The sequence below is a fragment of the Artemia franciscana genome, chromosome 8 (assembly GCF_032884065.1).
Source record: "Artemia franciscana chromosome 8, ASM3288406v1, whole genome shotgun sequence".
Taxonomy (NCBI): Eukaryota; Metazoa; Arthropoda; class Branchiopoda; order Anostraca; family Artemiidae; genus Artemia; species Artemia franciscana.
Window position 1 is genome coordinate 22,523,401 of NC_088870.1, and position 21,475 is coordinate 22,544,875.

The 21,475-nt window shown below is 34.4% G+C and overlaps 1 protein-coding gene across 2 annotated transcripts in view; it reads right to left on the minus strand.

The window, feature by feature from the left end:
- Positions 1–18,822: 18,822 nt before the first annotated feature.
- LOC136030144 (ras and EF-hand domain-containing protein homolog) overlaps positions 18,823–21,475 on the minus strand; it is a 99,510-nt gene continuing 96,857 nt past the window's right edge. For both annotated transcript variants that reach the window (XM_065708843.1, XM_065708844.1), the window contains one exon: positions 18,823–21,165. In XM_065708843.1, the coding sequence (XP_065564915.1) occupies positions 21,040–21,165 (126 nt within the window). In that variant the 3' untranslated portion in view covers positions 18,823–21,039. The remainder of the gene's footprint in view (positions 21,166–21,475) is intronic.

Here is a 21,475-nt window from a genome sequence, read left to right on the forward strand (position 1 = left end):
CTAGTTCTGCGATTCTATTTTGATACCAGTATGTCATCAAGATCATTGTTAAAATTCAGATTTCTGGTTGCATTGCAACCCCCAAGAATATAGATTTCACTTATGAACAGCAACATTTTTTTTAGTAAGCTTAAACTGCGAACAGCAAATACCATATACTGACAACCACAACCGAAAGACTACTATTGAGTTTAGCATATGTAACAACGTTCGATTCCGAAGTTTGTTCTTCACAATATCCATCATATAAATGACCCCTCAACTACAGCATTGCTTATTGGCAGGCTGAGGAGAATCAACACCCACTTTGTTAAGTCACGAAATGGAAGGACACCACCTGCATCAAAAGGGTGCAGGTCCTTGATCCTGAATCACTATGAATTTCTTCCGCCACAAGCCGATGCCCAGTCAACTACCCAGATTCATCTCCAATAACTCTCTAACTCGCTAATATTCAGCACTGGAATAATATCTACAGGCAAATCACTAAACCGAGGACGCAACTGTAACAAACAAATGGTGAAGGAAAGCACTTTCAGTTTATACAGAAAATCAAGATCTGGGAGCAAGTGCTTTAAAACTGCTCTAGCGTCTGCCTTGAGATATTTGAGGCAACGCAACTTTACTTCTTCCTTTTGATGACTGGTCAAGTTAGATCTTTCAAGCTTCCAAGGGAACTCAAATCCGTAGTCAAATCAGGCTGTAGGAAGGTAATAAATTTCAAAGTCCATATTCACTGTTAATGACACTGCACACTTGTGCAATATTCTCCGCAGAAGACTTAATACAAACTATTTTAGCTTTTCAAATAAACGAAAGTGATGTGCGCTAGTGTGTTGGAAAAGGAGGGTAGCTCTCTGGAATTCAGCCAATAATGGCTTCAAGAGAACAATATATACCTTATTTCGTTCATTGAAATACATTTCACGGAGCACTTGGGCAGTGTAGCAACGTTCCTTTTCCTTCGATAATTGAAAGTTTGCTGACAGCTCAGAATACTGCTTGAGTGTGTGAACGACAGCTCTACATTGAGACAGCCAACGGGTGTTGGAAGGAGCAATTTCTTTATAACAGGGTATTTATTAGCTTGAGCATTTGCTAATGCTCTTCGTAGCGAACTAACGTTAAACCAATTGCAAGTCTCTGAGAGCATGAACTCTAAATTGCCTGGAAGCTCTCCAACAGCCTCGGAAGCACAAAAATGTAGTGATTCACACACACAATTGAAGATTTTTAGTTGAGGCAATCCGTCATCTTGTAATAATGTGAACAGCGAATGGTTCCGACCAAACATGTTGTTTGCTCCATCTGTCCCGATACCTATCAGATTTCTTAGGCGAATTCCACATGAAGCTAAGAAGTCTTTCAGTTCTCGACATAAAATTACAGAAGTGATCGAACGTACTTTGACCATGCCCAAAGTAGCACAAAGAACCTTCTTTATCTTAGATCTATAATATCTCATACAAATTCACATAAATTTCATGGTGGCAACATCAGTCGATTCGTCCAGAATAAGGGAATATCCCCTGTCACCAATATCAGCTACAATCTCTCGGAGACTTTCTGGTCCAAGAATATAATTGGTAAGGGCTGAACATTTTATTCTCTTCAGTTTCTTTGCCTCGGAAACTGGTCCAGGAGAAGCACTCGTGATAATCGAAGAATGACATGCGACATATACTGCCTAAATCAGTTCCGCCTTTCGTGCTTTGACATTGAGCAGAGTAATTCCTAGAAAAAAAATTGAGTTTTAATTCGGCGGGTTGACCTACACAGTGTCAAATATATCCTGCACCGCTTTCGACAGTTATTCACTTTTAAAAGTGAGAAACGGTTTGGAAGAAGACTAAATTGACTTTTTACGCGATCTTTGGATAAGCATCTGACGTAAGGGTAAAGACGTCCTACAGACTCAGCTTGAGGAATGCCTTATATTTTCAGGTATCGACTTTGAATAAAAAGCTTTGAGATTGTAACATCCAGTTTGTAATTTTTTTTACTTCAATCGTTTGAGCTGACAGACCACAGAGACAGGCTACTATTTTTACTAGTAATGAGGCCCTGGATATGTCATAAAGCTTGAGGCTATGTTGATCTTTTTGGCCTTCTGGTAACTATCTGCCTCCTTACACTCTATTTCCTTGTACATATATTATAAAAGCATCAAAAAGGAGATTTTAAATCAGAAAATAATCTCATGAAACCTGTATTAACTCAGAAGAACGCGTAAAACTGAGTCGGCAAAGAAGAAGCAGGACATAAGAAGAATTTCGTATAGGAATCCTGTTAAATTCCCCTGTTTAAAGCTTTCCCTGGAAAATTCACTCCATAGAAAATTCTTTCCACATGGAAAGTACTTCCATCAGAAAATTTGATCCCCCCACGGGCAAAATGTATACATAATTACTCATAAGAAATATTATTCGTAAACCATGGGCAGGTTTCATAACTTAAAGACCTTTCCGTAGAGGCTGTGGGGGGACACGTTATCTCAAAAGGCACAGTTATTCCGCCTTTGAAATATGCTCTACAAAATAGCTATCTCAAAATTTTGATGAGACAATTTCAAGAAGAACAGGTGTTGGACGGGCCTTAGTTGCCCTCCAATCTTTATGGCCATTTAAAAAGGGCATTAAAACTTTCAATTTCTGCTCTATTTCAATTTCTGCCCTCTCCTGATGTCCGGGAAGACCACCGGAGCATCGCCACGATCATGGTGACCCATTTTTTGAAAAAAAAGAATCAGGCATCTGTGATCTCTCTTCTAGCAAAAACAAAATTACTAAATTCCGAATTTTTGAAGAAAGGAGCTTGAAACCTCTAGAGTAGGGTTCTACGCTTTTTTTACTTGAAAAAACTACATTTTTTTTATTTACTTGGAATCCATGTGCAAGTACTTAAGCTAAGAGGATTTAACCTAACACACAAACCAAAGTGAAAAAAATATTTATTTGCCCAAAATGAGGCCCGATAAAGGGTATACAAATTTTTTTAACGAAGGATTTGAAAACTACATCTGCAATTCTTTGGGGTTCCATATTATGCAAAAATACTTAGATAGGTGGAACTCACCCTCCAAAAAGGAATCTCAGAAAACGGCTTATGTTTTTCTCTATCGTCTTGGAACTATTTATCTGTAAGTCCTTGAGCAAAGGAACCCAAATGCCAAACAACATAGAAATCAAATAAATACTTTGTTTAACCAGAAAGTAGGTTCTAAGAAAAATATAACAGAGAATGTTTCATTTTCTCTAACAATAAGTTGGAGTTTGTTGGTCATTGGGACGGTGGGAGCGAATTCACAAAAAAATAGAGAAGCAAAGTTTGGTATGCCCAATAGTTTAAATCGTACAAAAATGGTTTTTACAAGGACCTCGCATATAAAATATTTTTTTTCTTTTCTCAGGTTGGGACACAACAAAAATTGAGCCCAAAAACAAACCAACTTTTTTATTTCCTGATGAACTTGAAAACTTTATTGAACTTTTCATGAAATGAGGGGATCTTTTGTCATTTTTATTGGAGAGCGGGAGGGTGTAAGATAGACAGATCAAATTTTGTCTCTTCATAGGTTTGAAATTTACACCTAAAAAACCTTTTGGTGAGGATGTTTTACTGTAAAAATAGATAAGTTTGGGGAAGTGCCCCCTGAAAATGGTGTCTCAAAACTGCCAGTGAATTTTTATTCAATAGGTTTGAAACTTAGGTGCTAAAGAATTTGGGACAAGGGGTCTCGAGAACAAAGAAAAACTTTTCCCTGAAGAAAGTAAAATTGGATATCGTTGCCAAATAATCAACAGCGGGGATCTGTTGTTGTAATGTAGCAACTTTCAACATAGGTGTTAGCATCATTGTAAATTTTACTCTGTTGATTTTCTACAACAACTATCGAAGTATAATCACGTCCTTTCTAGATGTATTTATAGAAATATTTTACCGGATCTATTTTGCCAACGATTTCAACAGAGATCTTATTGTTTGATTCGGTAATTATCATTGTCCTTTGGAACACTGCAAGGTAATGTGAGAACTTTTCTTGATTATTTTGGTTCAATCTGGGGTCAAAATGGCAGCGATGATTTGCTTGTTCATCATCCGCTAGAAATACAATTTCTTTGGATTGCTTTGGAAAACCGGAGTGTATTTTAACTTTTCAACAATATTAATCAAGCATCTTGCCTCTTTAATTTAATATTAAATTTATAAATACAGGATCACAAGTTTTGGAATTTCAGCTGAAATTAGATAATTAATTCCCATTGGACTATGGATTCGATTATCATGAATCACGATGAACAACAGATAAAAATGTAACAGTCTACAATTTTGCAATTCGATGGTATACACATATAGGTTTTAATAATATTGTCACTTTATAAAATATTTACCATTGTGTTGAGACCCTTACGTACCACCTTCCAGAATTAAATGTAAGTGCCTATTGTACATAAAATAAAACTGAAAATTTGAGTGCCACTTCAGGTTTCCAATGCAGTAGAGTTCAATTACATCTATAGCGGATGAGGGTAACCTAAGTATCGTCATTGTTATAACTCAATTTTGACTGATACAAACAAGAAGAATTTTAAGATAACCTTTCATTATATAGAAAAGGAACGGATTATTCCGAACCGAACATATGGAACGATATAATCGTCATGTGACAACATATAATGCTTGTTTACTAAAACGAAAATCTGATGCCTCATCAATGTCGAATATGTTTGCAGGAAGAGCCAGGCAACATATTTATAGAAATGAATCTACAAAGATAATCGCACTTCAATAAATGATGTCGAAATTCAACGGTGTTTGGTTTATATTGAAGAAGCAACATATGCAGATGGATGCTGCATTGCACCAACTGAAGTTTACTGGTCACTATTTGGGCTGGAAATCCAAAGAAAAAGCTATGTCTTTCAGTGCTTGAATATTCGTTTATCCGGGCAATACCCAATATAAGATATTAAAAAAACACAGGAGGATTTAGTACATATTGAGGCTTATTAGAAGCCTATTTTTGACATAGCCAGACATTGAAGCAAATGCAAACCAACCAAAAATTTACTATTAAAGGCATATACAAGTGCATATACAAAGCCAATTACAATCTGTCATTTGCTTGTAATTAGTCGAAAAAACAACGTAAATGATGTAGCTCATCTAAAATGCTTCTATTTTTGAGTACTTCCGTGTTTGTCATATTTCACAAATCTCACTACTACGAATAATATTCATTGTGTGACATACTAACAAGTTGACTGAGCTTATTACCTCGCAGTCAACATTAAATAGTTGATAGATGGCTTAGAACAGTCATCAGTGCCCAAAATGCATTCCGTAATACGACTAGTTTTCATTCAGGTTTTTGTTTTTGTACGGCCTGCAGATAGAAAATGTCTTTAGGAAAGATTGTAAAATCAGTTGACTGATTTTATTCTGAATACACGACGAAATAATGCATCATAGGTTACTGCCATCAAACGTGGTTATCGTATTATTGCATCCGAGTTCTAAACAACAGCAACAGAAGGCCAAGATTTTAGTTTTTTTGGGGGAACACAGGGTATGGACAACATTAAGACTTACAAAGATGGCTAAAAAATGGGCGTTCTAAATTCTCATGAGTATGCTGCTGCTTGAGGACGTATATATTGGCAAAGAAAACAGATTGACATCGTGAACAATATTCTAAGAGCTACCAGTGACCCTAAATATATTGGAAGAAAAGTTTTTCATTGATGGACAGGCGGTACCGGTAAAGCTTCTTTGTATAAGACTTGTACCACATTTCTTATGGTCAAAACCGCAAAGCAAAATGTATTCTGTTTAGCAGAATCGCATCAAATTAATTGCATTTTGGACAATCAACGCACAAGACATTTGACTTGAAAGTCCTACTTCCATAAGATTCAATTTCCAGCGTAAAATCTGGTTCAAACAAAATTACGCAATTAGATCAAGTTGACGTTTTCTTTATAGACGAGGCAACGATGTTACCAAAGTATTACACATGGAAAGAAATGACGAGTATAAGACAAAAAAAGGATCAAGAACAATCAAGGAACCGAAGTATCAAAAGATTTACTCGTTTGCCATGCAACATCTAGAATTCATTGCATAGGGAAACTTAAAGATTGGATTTTTAACATCCTTTGCAAGATCTTCATTTTATCAGAATCCAACCACCAGGAGATCGCCGAAGATGGATAGAAAGCTCTGCTCCACATACTCAAAGAGAAAAATTGAGGAGGACCTGAAGGATGTTTGGGATCCATTATTTACAATGAAAGTTGCAAGTGCATACACTACACCAGCGTTTGGGAGTCTCTCCGATGCACCTGCCATTGGAACTGTTTGCCCTGTAGCTTTGCTTGCGGGAAACGTAAAGGGGCGTTATGTGCCAACGCTAGAGCAAAAGAAAATGAGGAAGATAATGAAGAAGAACAGGAAGAAGAATTAGCTTCAGGTTGTGCTTTGAAATCCCAATTTTTTAGTGATTAATTTACCAAAGTTCTTAATGTAACTTTAACTAACTGATAAAAAAGGAAACCTAAAATAGGGAGCCACAGCCTTGTGCTTTACATCAACTTTGAGGGTTATGTTGCAAAATTTATCAATAAATAAGAATGTATTAAATAATTTCGCAAATTTAATAAGGAATTAGAAAATTCTTTGTAGTTTTTGATCGTGCATTATATTTTAAGTTGATTCAAATAGCATTAAAATGCCCATGCAAAAAGGTATACAAATCCAAAATTAATGTCATAAGACTAAAAAACCAACAGTTTTTATACCTAAGAGACATATTTTCATTAATATCAAACAGTTCGTGGTAACGAACTGTAGTAAGGAGCGACCCAGCTCAATAGTAACCAAAACTCTAAAAAACTGGAATTTTTCTGCCAATAGTTACATCAAAAGAATAGCATTTCAATGCTGATTTTAAACATATAAGTTTCATCAAGATTAGTCTTACCCGTCAAAAGTTACGAGCCTGAGAAGATTTGCCTCATTTGAGAAAATAGGGGGAAATACCCCCTAAAAGTCTTACGATCTTAACAAAAATCACACCATCAGATTCAGCTTATCAGAGAACCTTACTGTAGACGTTTTAAACCCCTATCTACAAAAATGTGGAATTTAGCATTTTTTGCCGGAAGACAAATCACGGATGCTTGTTTATTTGTTTTTTTGTTTTTTTGTTGTGTTTTCCCAGGGGTGATCGTATCGACTAAGTGGTCCTAGAATGTCGCAAAAGGGCTCATTCTAACTGAAATTAAAAGTTCTAGGGCCCTTTTTAAATTACCAAAAAATTGGAGGGCACCTAGGCCCCCTCCCGCGCCCATTTTTTCCCCAAAGTCACCGGATCAAAATTCTGAGATAGCTATTTTATTCACCATAGTCGAAAAACCTAAAAACTATGTCTTTGGGGACGATTTACTCCCCTGCAGTCGCCGTGAGAGGGGCTGGAAGTTACAAACTTTGACCTGTGTTTACATATAGTAATGGTTACTGGGAAGTGTACAGACGTTTTCAGGGGGATTTTTTGGTTTGGGGGGAGAGTTGAAGGGGGGAGGGGGGTTACGTGGGAGGATCTTTCAATGGAGGAACGTTTTATCGGGGAAGAGACTTTCAATGGAGAGGGCGCAGGATTTTCTAGTATTATTTAAAAAAACAATGAAAAATAAATATGAAAAGTTTTTTCTACTAAAAGTGAGGAGCAGCATTAAAACTTTAAACAAGCAGAAATTATTACGCATATGAGGGGTTTACCTCCTCGTAATACCTCGCTCTTTACGCTAAAGTACTTTTAGTAATTTCAACTATTTATTCTACGGCCTTTGTGATTCAGGGGTCATTCCTAAGGAATTGGGACAAAATTTAAGCTTTAGTGTAAAGAGCGAGGTATCGACAAGGGGTGAGCCCTCTCATATACGCAATAAAAATATACAAATATAGAAGTTCGCTAAGTAAGTGGATTCGTGAGTTACGTTTATGTTTTACGTATGAAAGCGTTCGTAACAAATTTAAAGTTATAGTTGCCTTTTTAAGTAATCAAAATTGGAGGGCAACTAGGCCTCTTCTCTTGTTCCTTTTTTTCAAAATATTCCGATTAAAACTATGAAAAAGCCATTTAGCCTAAAAACAATTAATATACAAATTTCGTTTTAATTATTTATGCGTAGAGAGCAAAGAAAAAAAATGGATTAATTAAAAAACGTCCAGAAATTAAACAAAAAAAAGTTTTTTTTAAATGAAAGTAAAGAGCGACATTAAAAAATAAAACGAACAAAAAATTACTCCGCATATGAAAGGGGCTTTTCCTCCTCAACGCCCTGCTCTTTACGCTAAAGTTTTTTACTGTTTTAAAATGTAGAGTTAAGAGAAAGAGTCAAACTTTAGCGTAAAGAGCGGGGCGTTGAGGAGGAAAAGCCCCTTTCATATAGAGAGTAATTTTTGTTCGTTTTAAGTTTTAATGTCCCTCCTTAATCTCATTTAAAAAACTTTTTTTTTATTTTAATTATGTAAAAGGTGTCTAGAGATTGTGTTTCAGACAAGATTTTAGTCTTTAAATTCTATTGTAACGAATAAGCTTAGCATAAGTGACTAAAAGGATTGGAGGGCAACTAGCGTCCACTTTTTTTTTTAAAATTGTCAAATCAAAATCTTGAGGAAACCATTCTGTTATGCATAATAGCTACGCCTTCGCGGATGACATGGCACTCACCACGTGGTAGGTGTAACCAGTAACTGCTGATATATTAAATTTTCAAATTATGCATCAAGATAATTATCTTCTTTTTAATTATCTTCAGTTATTCTTCAGGTTTAAGTCATGAGTAAACAAATCATTAATTTCAATTGAATTAAGACATTCTGGCATGAATTCAATTCATCCTTCCTATGTATGATTCATGGATTCATGTATTTTATAGGATTTGTACCCTGCATGGATTCATCATAGTTCTTGCGGCTGCTTCTCTTCTAACCGCATATTTCGTTACCACTTCGTTGCGACTCTCACTTTCACTTGTATTTTAACCGCGATTTTTTTTTTCATTTTCATTCATCATTACCTCAGACATTTATCCCATGGCTTGTTCTTTAGCTAAACATGATATAACTACACATGACATCATACTGAAAACAGATTTTGCTGTGCCAAATTTTTTTTACTGGAATTTAATGTGATTTTCACTATCGCGAGTTCCATGCCTTTTGCTTTAATAGTTCAGAGTCATTCCTCATCGAGAATAATTTGGCATACCTCATACATGCTACAAACATCAAGACTATCCCTCAGAAAAAATGGAGTGAGTTGCTCTTTAAATGGATGTGGAAGTGACGTCATTTCTGCAAAAAATGTTTACGATTATATGTTATCCTTCCTGTGATTTATCTTCCATCCGCAGATTTTGTTGTCTATCAATTTCATTTATAACTCCCTGCCAGAAGGTTATTATGTTGGTAGACTTCAGGATGAAAATTTGAGAAAAAAATTCCAGGAACAGTTGAGTACTAAACTTGAGGGTTTAAAATTTGACAATGTGGAAGATGGATGGAATAATTTCAGAAAAACAATTTGTGAAGTTGCTGATGGTGTCCTAGGAAAGAGTGCTAACACAGCAACTAGGAATATTAGTGAAAAAGCTTTAGGTTTAATACAGAGAAGAAAGGGTTTGTATAAGAATTATCTAAGCGATAGGTCGTATGAAAACAAAAGGAATGTAAAGAAAGTGGAGAAAGCATTAAAATATGAACTAAGGAGATGTGAAATGGAGGCGATGGATAAAATTGCTGAGGATCTGGAAGATGCGGCTAGACGGCATAATAGTAAAATATTATACTGACATGTTAATAAATTGAAAGGGAGTAGCCAATCCGGACTAGTCCCAGTTAAAGATAGAAATGGGGCCACAATTAGTGATAAGGAAAAAGTTAAAGAAAGATGGGTGGAACATTTTGAGAATGTGCTAATCCGAGATACAGTTGCAGGAAAAGATATAGATGAAAATGAAAAAGTTTGTGATACCTTAGATGTGAAGGAAGATTTGTTTAGTGAGGAAGAATTAGTGACAATACTAGAAGGATTCAAAAATAATAAGGCCCCAGGTGCTGATAGTATGATTAATGAGTTCCTTAAATATGGTGGCTCTGAGGTTAGGAATAAGCTACTGAAAATTATGAACATGATTTTTGAAAAAGGAGAAGTACCCATTGATTTTAGAAAAACCTTAATTAAACCACTCTATAAGAAAGGTGACAAGAGTGAGTGTCGCAATTATCGAGGCATTAGTCTGGTCTCTGTAGGTAGCAAATTACTAAGTAAAATGATACTTTTTAGACTGAGACATGCTGTAGACAAAGTTTTAAGGGAAGAACAATGCGGTTTTAGAAAAGGTAGAGGATGTGTCGACCATGTTTTCACTCTTAGATTAATAATTGAGAAGTCCCTTCGTTGTCAAACACCTTTGGTCCTTAGTTTTATCGATTATGAGCAAGCTTTCGTTTCTGATGATAGAACAGCGTTAACAAAGGTCTTATCGTTATATGGTATACCAGCAAAATACATTAAAGTGATTTGCGCTATGTACGAGAATAATACTGCTGCGGTTAAGGTGGGAAATGAGGTTAGCAACTGGTTTTGTATTAAATCAGGAGTTAAGCAGGGTTGTGTTCTATCCCCCTTTATATGGATCATTTTGATGGAATTCGTCTTAAGGAGCACAGGAAAGGCAATTGGAGACCATGGAATCAAATGGGGAGGAAGAACGCTCCTTGACTTAGATTATGTTGATCATTTAAGCATATTAGATGAAAGTGTGAGCAAAATGAATGAATTTTTAGAGGTTTTACGAGTTCAGGGTGCTAAAATAGGCTTAAAAATTAATGTTAAGAAGACTAAGTCACTAAGGCTAGGAATAAGTGAAGTTGAACAGGTGACCTTAGGTAACAAAAAGATTGATCAGGTTGGGAGCTTCAGTTACCTTGGTAGTGTTATTAGTAAAGATGGTGGGAGCATTGAAGAGGTTAAAAGTAGAATAGCTAAAGCTCAGGGTGTTTTTTCACAGTTAAAAAAAGTTTGGAAGAATAGAAAGATAAGCCTACAAACCAAGATTAGAATATTGGAAGCTACAGTGATGACAGTGGTCAAATATGGCTCTGAAGCATGGACACTCCGAAAAGCAGATGAAAATTTACTAGATGTTTTCCAGAGAAATTGCCTACGGATTGTTCTGGGTACCCGGCTGACTGACCGTATTTCAATCATTAGGTTGTGCGAAAGGTGTGGTTCAATCCCGCTTTCTGGGGCTATAATGAAAGAAAGGCTGAGATGGCTAGAAAACGTTCTACGGATGAAGGATGACAGACTACCGAAGATTGTCCTTTTTGGCCAACCGTCTGGGGCTACACGAAAAGCAGGTCGTCCTTGTCTGGGTTGGGAGGATGTCATAAATAAAGATTTAAAGTAAATGGGAACTTCCTGGTAGGGTGTAAAGTGGGAGGCTTTAAATAGATTAGGTTGGAGGAGGAGTGTGCGTAGCTGTGTTGGCCTCAGGTGGCTTGGTGCTGCAGTGAGTTATTAGTAGTAGTAGTACTAGTAGTTTCATTTATGATTCATTTTGATCCTTGTTGTCACATGTTTTCTAACAATATTACTCGTTGTGCTTCATCACCATTCATCATTCTCTCAGACATTTTTCCATGATTTTTTTTTTTTTTTTTTAGCAGTTTAGGTTCATTTATCATTTTGTATAACTTCAGATGACCTCATAGATACAGAAAAATTCTTTTTCTGGTTTTCCCAGCATTTACGCTCTTGCTTTAATCGTATTAAAAAACAAATTTTCCAACAAATTTTAATTAATTTGGGTAGGTTTATTTTCACCTTTTACGAAATTTACCGCCAAAATTGTTCCAAGAGTTTACTGGCTAGAGTTTATTAGACATTCATATCAAGATAATCCAAGTACATATTTTACAAATTTCACTTCACTTGACTTTATTAAGCAAGAAACGATATACTTAAATCGTATACAAAGGAGACATGGATGCAACTCATTTTGTTTCCTTTAACAATAGAGAGAAAAAAAGAAGTAATTACACCTCAATAACTCACACGGATTACATCTTTTCAGGATGTACTGATGAATAAGATGTATATCCGCTCTTTTCATGGAGGAAGTTTCAATACTAATAGTTTTAAATGACACGTGCTTCACTGTTCTCAAACTTTTCCCAAAACCAACGAATTTTGAATTTTGAAAAGCATTACTCGATTAGCATAAAACCAAGAATTTATATTAAAAGCAACAGTTTCGAGGGCCGCTCGTATGCCCTCCTCGTTGCCCACCTTCAAACTATTTGCTGTGTGTTATCTGCAAACAATATTGGTACTTCATTATCCAAAGGCATATAGTTTAGAAGGTCATTTGTGTATATAAAAAGAGTAACGAACTCAACACAGACCCTTGTGGAACACCTATGTTTACTAAAGGAAAAATATAAGATGATTCCTCACCAACATGTACTGTAAAACTGCTTCTTATTAAATAAGATCTCACTAAAATAAGAGCATTTTCACGAATTCCTATGTGTTCCAACTTATCAAAAAGAATTCCATCTCGTATTGTATCAAAAGCTTTTTGAATGTCAAAAAATATAGTTGCCGCGAAATATCTATCATCCATAGCATCTGATAAGAAATTATGTAAAGCAGCTACTGCTTGCTTTGTTGACCTGCTACACAAAAAACGAAACTGATTGGGAGAAAAAAAATATTCTTTACCAGAAATGATATAAATCTACCCTATATTATTTTTTCCAATACTTTAGAAAAAGGTGATAAATAGGCCTATAATTATCTGGATTATCTATATCGCTTTTTTTAAACAAAAGTAAAATCTTAGCTACTTCAAGATAAACTGAAAAAAACATTTTTCAAGTATGAATCAAAAATAGATAAAAGTGGCTGACGAAGTACTTCAACTAATTCTTTAAACAGAGAAGTCTACATACCGTTAAATCCCATCGACAATCCGTTTTTCAAACTAGTAAAAGCTCTTTGAAATTCTAAGAGATGGATAGGGTACATACAGTCTTAACTACTATATTTATAATATATATTCTATGATTATGTGTCCCAGCAGAAATCTGATCCACCAGATCAAGCCTTATTTTCCTAAAAAGGTTAACTAATGTAACAAACCATGCAAAAATGAAATGTTTGAAAATTCGAATCCCTTATTAGATTTCAAAGCATATTGACGCATTATATCAATATTAAAATCTCCTATTACATAAAATGGATGGTGTTGTTGGGTGAGAGCATCTAACAATGACTCAGATTGTCTTAAAAACTCTTTAAGACTAGACGATGGTGGCTGATGTACTACAATTACCAAAAATGTATTTCTTCCATCAATCACTTTTACAACACATCTCTCAAATAGCATCTCAACATTCTAAATAATTAAATCATTACGTAGAGAAGATGGAAGGTCATCTCGTATAAAAATACCCACTCGTCCCCTCCTAATTTGTTTGCAACTAACACCAAAAAGTTGATAATTTTCATCATGTTAAAATGTATTCTTTTCATCAAGAAATGTTTCACAAATTTCTAACACATCTGTTTAAGATATTTATATAAAATAATGCAAAAAAATTAGGCTGCTATTTAGTCCCCTACCATTCCAAAATTACATTCGTTTTATATGATTATTCCAAGGTGGAAGATCATGAATACATAAATATTTATTTTTAGGTGCAATATAAGGAACTGACAAATCTTGATCCTGTCACAAAATTTTTAAATTTCTAATTTATATCAAGAGGATATTTTTCCAATTCCTCCAACCTACAACCATTTGTAAAATACTCAAATCATCTATAATCCAAATTCAATAAAAATACCACATCCCATCTCAGTGAGTCAATGTAAATACAAAAAGAAGAAAGAAAAGTATAACGCAAGAGAAAAAAGACGAATATTTCGAAAATAAGAACAAATAAAAATAAAAAAAGAAATAAGAACAACAACAAAAAAATAAAAACATAATCTCTTTTTGCCTTCTTATTTATTTCAGCCATTATTCGCATTATCATATGAAGGAAAGCGCAGTTTATAAATAAATCGGAAATACTCTTATAAATTATAAATCCACTAAAAAATACTAAGCGACTTTTTTAATCTATTTCTCATACATGCCTCTCACTTACAGGACTATATACCACTTAAGCCTTAATTTTTCTTCATTATAAATTAAGTGTAATACAGGTAGGATCACTGGGGGATCCCTGCACTAATTCTCTTTACTCTAAATTAATTTTGTTTAATTCTAAGAGAATTGCGAATGTCACGAACTTCTTTTGTTACATCATCTGTTATATTGATATAAGGGGATTCACATCAGGCTACTCTTCCGAACAGGTTAACACGAAATTTTTGTTTTCCTGAAGCAAACAGAATTTTTCCTTATCATCCTGAAGCTGGATTTTGATAAATTGATCTGTTAACAAATGCCAATATCTCCCGCTTGATACTAGATAATTAATTTCCCTCGGAAGTTCTTGCTAATTCTAGATCTTCAACGTGAGATTTTAGGGACTCCAAACCAGATTTAATGTAAACGATTTCCATTTTTATTTCTAAAATATCATTTTTAGTTGCTTCGACTATATCAAGGACTTTTTTTTAACTTTGAGATATTATTTTTCAACTCTTGAATCCTCTCAATCACTCCTCTCACATAATGTTTATAATTTTCAAAAAAAAAAATGAACAAACGCCCAAGATAATTTACATCCAATGGTGATTATTTTATGCCTTTCTTAAAATAAAGTGTAACTTTCAAAGTTCAAATTTCATAACTTATGACATTTACCCCTGGAACTGCGTTGGTAACGTCCAGATATTTAATATCACGACCCATAAAAATACTCATCTACTAACAGTTGCTGCAGTACAACGGCTACAGAACGGTCCAGCTGAGACTAAGGATTGAAGTTCGAGTCACTCCGTAGTAATAATTCTGGATTTAGAAGTAAAACTAGTTGTTTGATATAAAAGATATTACTTTCGTCTATATACTTTTCGCAAATATAATTCTGTTGCTTATAAAAGTGATCTAATATTATTTTGTGCCGGAAACTGCATCTTTTTACCGAATAAACATTTAAAAACCTGTTGTTATAGTCCTTCTTAAATGCGTATATCCAGCTTTCGTTGAACAAAAGCCAATTTTTCCTTCTTAAAAACCAGTTTGTTTTTCTTAAAAGTCCACTCATTTTTGCTCAAATTCTCATAAATCAAATACCTGAGTGGTCCACTCTTAAGTCTTAACCATAAATGAAAGCTTTTCTTCTTATCACAAATATAAAGAACCTTGGAATGAAGCTGCTTGGTGAGTACTCCTTGTCTCAAGCATCATCCTATAAGACTCCTTATTTTTGTAACGATGACTAAATGAGTTGAAACTTAACATTCCATATTCTTTTAAATATAGATAAAATACGCCCAATTTGATGATTATTATCTATAGAGCAGATACATGCAATTCTAGGGCCTGAGCATTACTATTAGAATCCAGGAATTCTGTGTGAACTAAATTTAACTATAAGCTTTTGCAGATGAAAACAAAAAGCACCATTCGAACTAAAGGTGAGCAGAAATTAGCCTTTACATGAAAGGGATTGTAGTCCCGTTGATCCCATTTCTTTTGCGCCAAAGAAAAGTGATGAACCGATTGTATTGAAGGATCGTTCACTCTTTGTCATTTCATTAGCTTCCTGGTGCTCCATTCTTTTGAGTTTCGGGAGTTTCTTGTATACATATTCGGAGATTTTGTTTTGCTAGGGCCCTGGCACTTGGCACGATTGTATATATCATATTCTCAATTCACACACTAGCTTAATTATTGATTTATTCTTTAGTTTTAAGTAATGAGGTAGTAAATCCGAAATTTGAGTAGATTTAAGAAACTCTGGCGTGATTTCAATTTCTTGGAGTTGTTTTCTCTTGCAACCCATTGTGATTCTCGTTATTGCTTTTCTTATAACCACAAATTTTGTTTAAAAAACGATATGAGCATTAAATATCTTCTAACCACAATTTTCGTAGTTCTTTTTCGTTTATTTTTAACTCAGATATTTTCCCATGCCATTTTCTCCTAGCTGTTTGGATTCATTCATCATATTATTTAATTTCGCATGATACCAGCGAAACCAATTTTTTTCCACGTTATAACCACAGATTTTTCTGCAAAAACTATTTGTTTGAAATCGAATATGATTCCCACTATCACGTGTTCTACGTATTCTGCTTTAGATTTTCGGATTCATTTACAGCACTTTCAATTGAAATGAGGAATTTTTGAGTGAATTTAATTCATCCATCTTGTTTGTCCTTAATAATCACTAAAATAACAAGCTTCTTAATCAAATTTTAATTTGTCTTCATATCGCAGATTTTGTTGTGCAACATTTTCGTTCGCAATTTGATGTGACTATCTCTGTTGTCTGTTCAATGCCTTGTTTCCTAGTCACAGATTTTGTTGGGTTTCATTTTGTTCATGATTACCTCAGATATTTTACCATACCTTTTGCTTTAGTTGTTCGGTGTTATACATCTTTCAATTTTGCATTGTCATAGATACCAAAAAAACTCCTTTTTAAGCGTTTTCCCAGTAATTATTTTTTTTTCTTAATGACGTTGTTAGGCTATACCATTCAGTAGCAATTAGGGATGTCCCATTGCATATACCCTCTCACATATTTAAAACAAAACAAAGCAATAGCTAAATTATTGTCTACTTTTAAGTCATAAGGTAGGGGCTAGAAAAAGGACGATTGAAACGATTTGGCCCAATCGGGCCCTGTGTTTAAAAATGGTCCTATGCTGCCACAATAATGAACAATAAATTTTCCAAAATTGGAAGTTTTCTTAAAAATTCCAATAAGCTTTCTTCTGGAGAGAGATCATTTTCCAAGCTAATAACAATAAAGAAAACTATCCGATATCAACAATAAATCAGGACAGTTGTGGACAATAAATTAGAAAATAGCTTAGCTATTGTGTTTATTGAAAGTCAAGACGAAAGGAAAATAGACTTTAAAACTGTTTAAGAAGAATTTTCAGAACAAAGTAGAAATATGTGAATTCATGTACCCCTAATCGGTAATGCAAATTACAAAGGTATTTTGAGTAGTTTCATAATATCTAGGGGACATAAAAGTAAATTATTGTAAGCAGAAAATGAATACAAAAAAGAATAAAAGAGGACAAGAACGTACGCTCTAACTAAACAAACTGGACCATGAAATGAAACAAACGACCTAAGAAATGTATATGTACATGATAACGAACACTGATTTAACAGTGAACATTAATGTGAGGCAATGGCAAACGAAAATAAAAATAAAAGAAATATATACTTCGGACATTAGCGAAACTGACAATTAGAACAGTTTAAAAACAAAACTGAATAACATCGAAATATGTAGTTGAGCGATAAGTGGCAGAGAGAATCACGACGACTCAAAAATGAAATCGAAAAACAAAAAAATATGCGGTTCAACGACATGTGACCATGAAGTTCGGAAAGGATCAAAATGAAAATCAAAAAGAGAGTCATATGTGGTTATAAGATAAACAACAATAAAAACAAAGAAATATGAAGTTGGAAAATAATCAGCAGCAAGAATTACAAGCAACAATGGTAATCAAAACGTGTCAAAAATTAAAGTGAACCAAATAGCTTGAGAAATTTATCACAAAATCAATTTAGCGGTACACCCCTTACAGACCCCTGAAGGTGATTTGAACCATATTCATATGCCCAAATGTACTTTTTGCAACTAATGGAGATGTTAAAGAAAGCCTTTCACACATTTTAATTTATTAGATCAGTCCTAACACAACAGATCTCTTAGAAGAAATATTGCGAGACACAAACAGCTATGTTAATGGTTAAATGGCAATGCGATATATATATATATATATATATATATATATATATATATTATATATATATATATATATATATATATATATATATATATATAAAATCAAAAGTCAAAATACCTTCATAATTTCATAAACAAAAAAGAAAACAAAACACCTGTTAATCATTCAAACAATAAATTTCAAAACTATTTTTAAATGCCACTCGCAAAACTATTTCAAATTTACGGAGCTGAATAACTGATAATGGAGCATGCAGGTGGTGAACTTGCTTTATATGAGGGATTGGACTCTGATTCTAAGTTTAAAAACAGATGCCATGTAATACCTTTTGAGTCACATAACTGTGTACGTGTATTGACAATTTATTGGCCTCTTTTGTATGTGTGTATTTTTTTTTTTACTGCAGAATTCGTAATCTGTGAGATTGGAAAAGTTCAATGGGCCGATATATACTACTTCTTCAAAATGTTCATGGCAATCCTTAAATTGGCTCACTAAACTCATATTAAAGCACCATCTCTGATCAGTTTTCACTCTTTGTTTTACAACTTTGCACCACCAAGATGTTTTTTTTTAGCTTACCTGCAAAATCAAAGGCAACCTACCGCCACCGATTTATATTCAAAAATAGCTATTTCTTCAAAGCTATTGTTTCATTTTGTTTAAAAAGCATTGAAATAGAAAAAGTGCAGAATATATCCCATTCTTGTTATATATGAACTGCACATAACATAGACAAGAGAAAAAAACACCCACTCCACCCCTCATCAGATATACATGAACTGCATATAATATATACAAGGGAGAAACCCACCCCTCCACCCTTCAACAAAATTTGTAAATAGCTATTTTCAAAGTTATTTATTCATTTAGATATACAGATATAGATATACATTTATTAAGAAAAGAAAACAAACACTATTCGCCATTCGCCTGCCAAGAAAGGCAATAAACTTGTATGGGCAAGCGAGGTTATCACCCTCAGCTAATTAAAAACACATTCATATCCCGCTACTCAATACAAAAGAAACTCAACTGATGAAGGAAGAAAGGATAAAAAGAGAAAGAGGAAAAAGACAAGAAGAAGACAGAAAAAAAAATTACAGAATAAAATTAGCAGCAAGTAAATCAGGGAAATGCCTTGAATAGAATGACAACCTGGAACTGGGCTTACATCATAATTATTCACGAGATAAAAGAAACTTCTTTACCCGTGACTTGAAAGCCGGAAGACTAGGCACACTTTTCACACCCTCGGGCAAAATATTCCAAACATGGGGACCATAATGGCGAATCACAAAACTTGCCCGAGTAGTGCTCCTAAACTCATGAGTTAAGATATCAGTTTTTCTTGTATTATGATCATGATTGTCTCTATTAAAATTAAAAAGATTTTCAAAAGCAGGGGTGAGCAGGCAATTCAAATATTTATACAAGAAAATTGCAACTTGGTAATCATGAATTTGGGATACATCCATTAATTTATTCTTTTTAAAATGTTCATGAGCAGGAACATCATCAGAATCATAAAATTCCAATAATAATTTTACAGCTCAATTCTAAAGTTTCTGTACCCTTTTGAAACATGTTACAAAATTTCTTGCCCATATAGAGCATCCGTAGCTAATATATAGATAAAATATAGAAAAATAAATCATTTTTAGAATCTTTTTTGGGACTAGATTTTTAATTCTTCGCATCACTCCAAGACCTCTGCTTAATTTTTCAGCTATAGCATTTGAATGGCTTTTCCACGACAGGTTTTCATCAATTAAAAACCCCAAATATTTTGTTGTTGCTACTTTTTTTTATCACATTTCCTCGAACCATGTTGTAGCTACTCTTTTTATCAGATTTCATCGAACCATGATTTGATCATTGCCAACAACTGAAGAAAGTGTAGAGAATATCATGAAAAAAGTCTTAGAAAAGTTTAGGGTTAACAAATTTTGTCGAGAAAAAGTTAGAAATTCAGAGACAGCTTTATGAATTGTATTATACAAAACATCAAGCGAAGGTGCAGCTAGAAAGAGCAAAGTTTCATCTGCAAATAGGATGACATTAGCCTCCGACAGGTACTGCTTCATTCGATCAATAAAAATGATGAAAAGGAGGGGTCCCAGGATTGACCATTGTGGGACCGCGCACTCTATTTTCTTTTTTGAAAATAAAAATGACCCATTCTGTAGTATCTGATACCGGTCGTGTGGATATGATGAAAACCACTCAAGGCTTGAACCCCTCACCCCAATTGAGGCAAGAACATGAATAAGCTCTGGGTGGTCCACCGTATCGAACGCTTTTCTCATATCCAAAAACACAGCTGCAGGTGTAAGACCAGCTTCAAATGAATCATTAACCAAATAAACCAATTTCAGAACTGCCATATCTGTATATATCCCTTTTCTGAGCCCAAATTGGTTTTCCATTAGAATTATATTCTTTTCAATATAATAACTTATCTGGGCAAGTACAGCTTTCTCATATAACTTGGAGAAAAATGGGAGAATAGATGTAGGTCTTCGATTCGATGGGTCATCTTTTTTCCCTCCTTTATGAAGAGGAACCACTCTTGCAATTTTAGTTCTTGTGGGAAGACTCCATGATCCAGAGATAGGTTGATGAGGTACGCCATGACAGGTAAGACACTCGTTAATTCATTTTATTAGTATTGATAAGGCCTGAGTAAGACAGAAAACCGCAGAATGTAACCCACTTTTATTATGGATGATCTGTATATACATCATTGCGTACATCATGTGGTAAGTAAACTCACATTCACCACCATTCATGGGTGGGGGTAGCAGGCTTTAATACAATTAATACTGTTAATTCTTTACCTCGTCTAGTTGACTTCTTTCTCTAACTTAATTCTCTCTTTTTTATATTATATTTGCAACAAAAAAGTTCCCCAGAAATCTGCCCAAAACCTTCCCAACGCTCTAAGACATCCAAAAGAAAAATTAACCAGTATTTCCCTATTAACTTATTTACAAATAAGTCGGAACACCTTCTTGCCTAGCACAAAAAAATATAGCGTTCAATAATCTTTAAATATCACTTATTTAGCAAGAGCAGGAAGCCTGCCTAGCTGAATCTCCAGGTTCTTGACTCCCAACTCTCATTGTGTCTGGGAACTCATTATAAGGATCTTCTTGGGCTTCTTGAGCTAACAGATTTCGAGCAATGGTCTGTAAAGAAAGAAATGCAAGCCCATTGAGAAATCACTAACAACTAGCAGTAAAGGCTGACAAACGACAGGCACAAAATAAAAAGAAAGCGTAGCCTATACTCTCTTGTGAGGACTAGAAACCGGGACGCCAGTGAAGTTATGTTAGAGGGAGGAAGGGTTCTAATGATAAAAAAGGAATGTTGCCAATACTTTAAATTAACACCTACGCCCAGCAGAAAACGTAATGGCAAAGACAGAAAGGAAATGGACTTCGGAAGCAAATTAAAGAAATCCTGTGTTTTTATCTATTTCATCTGTTCCAAAAGCAA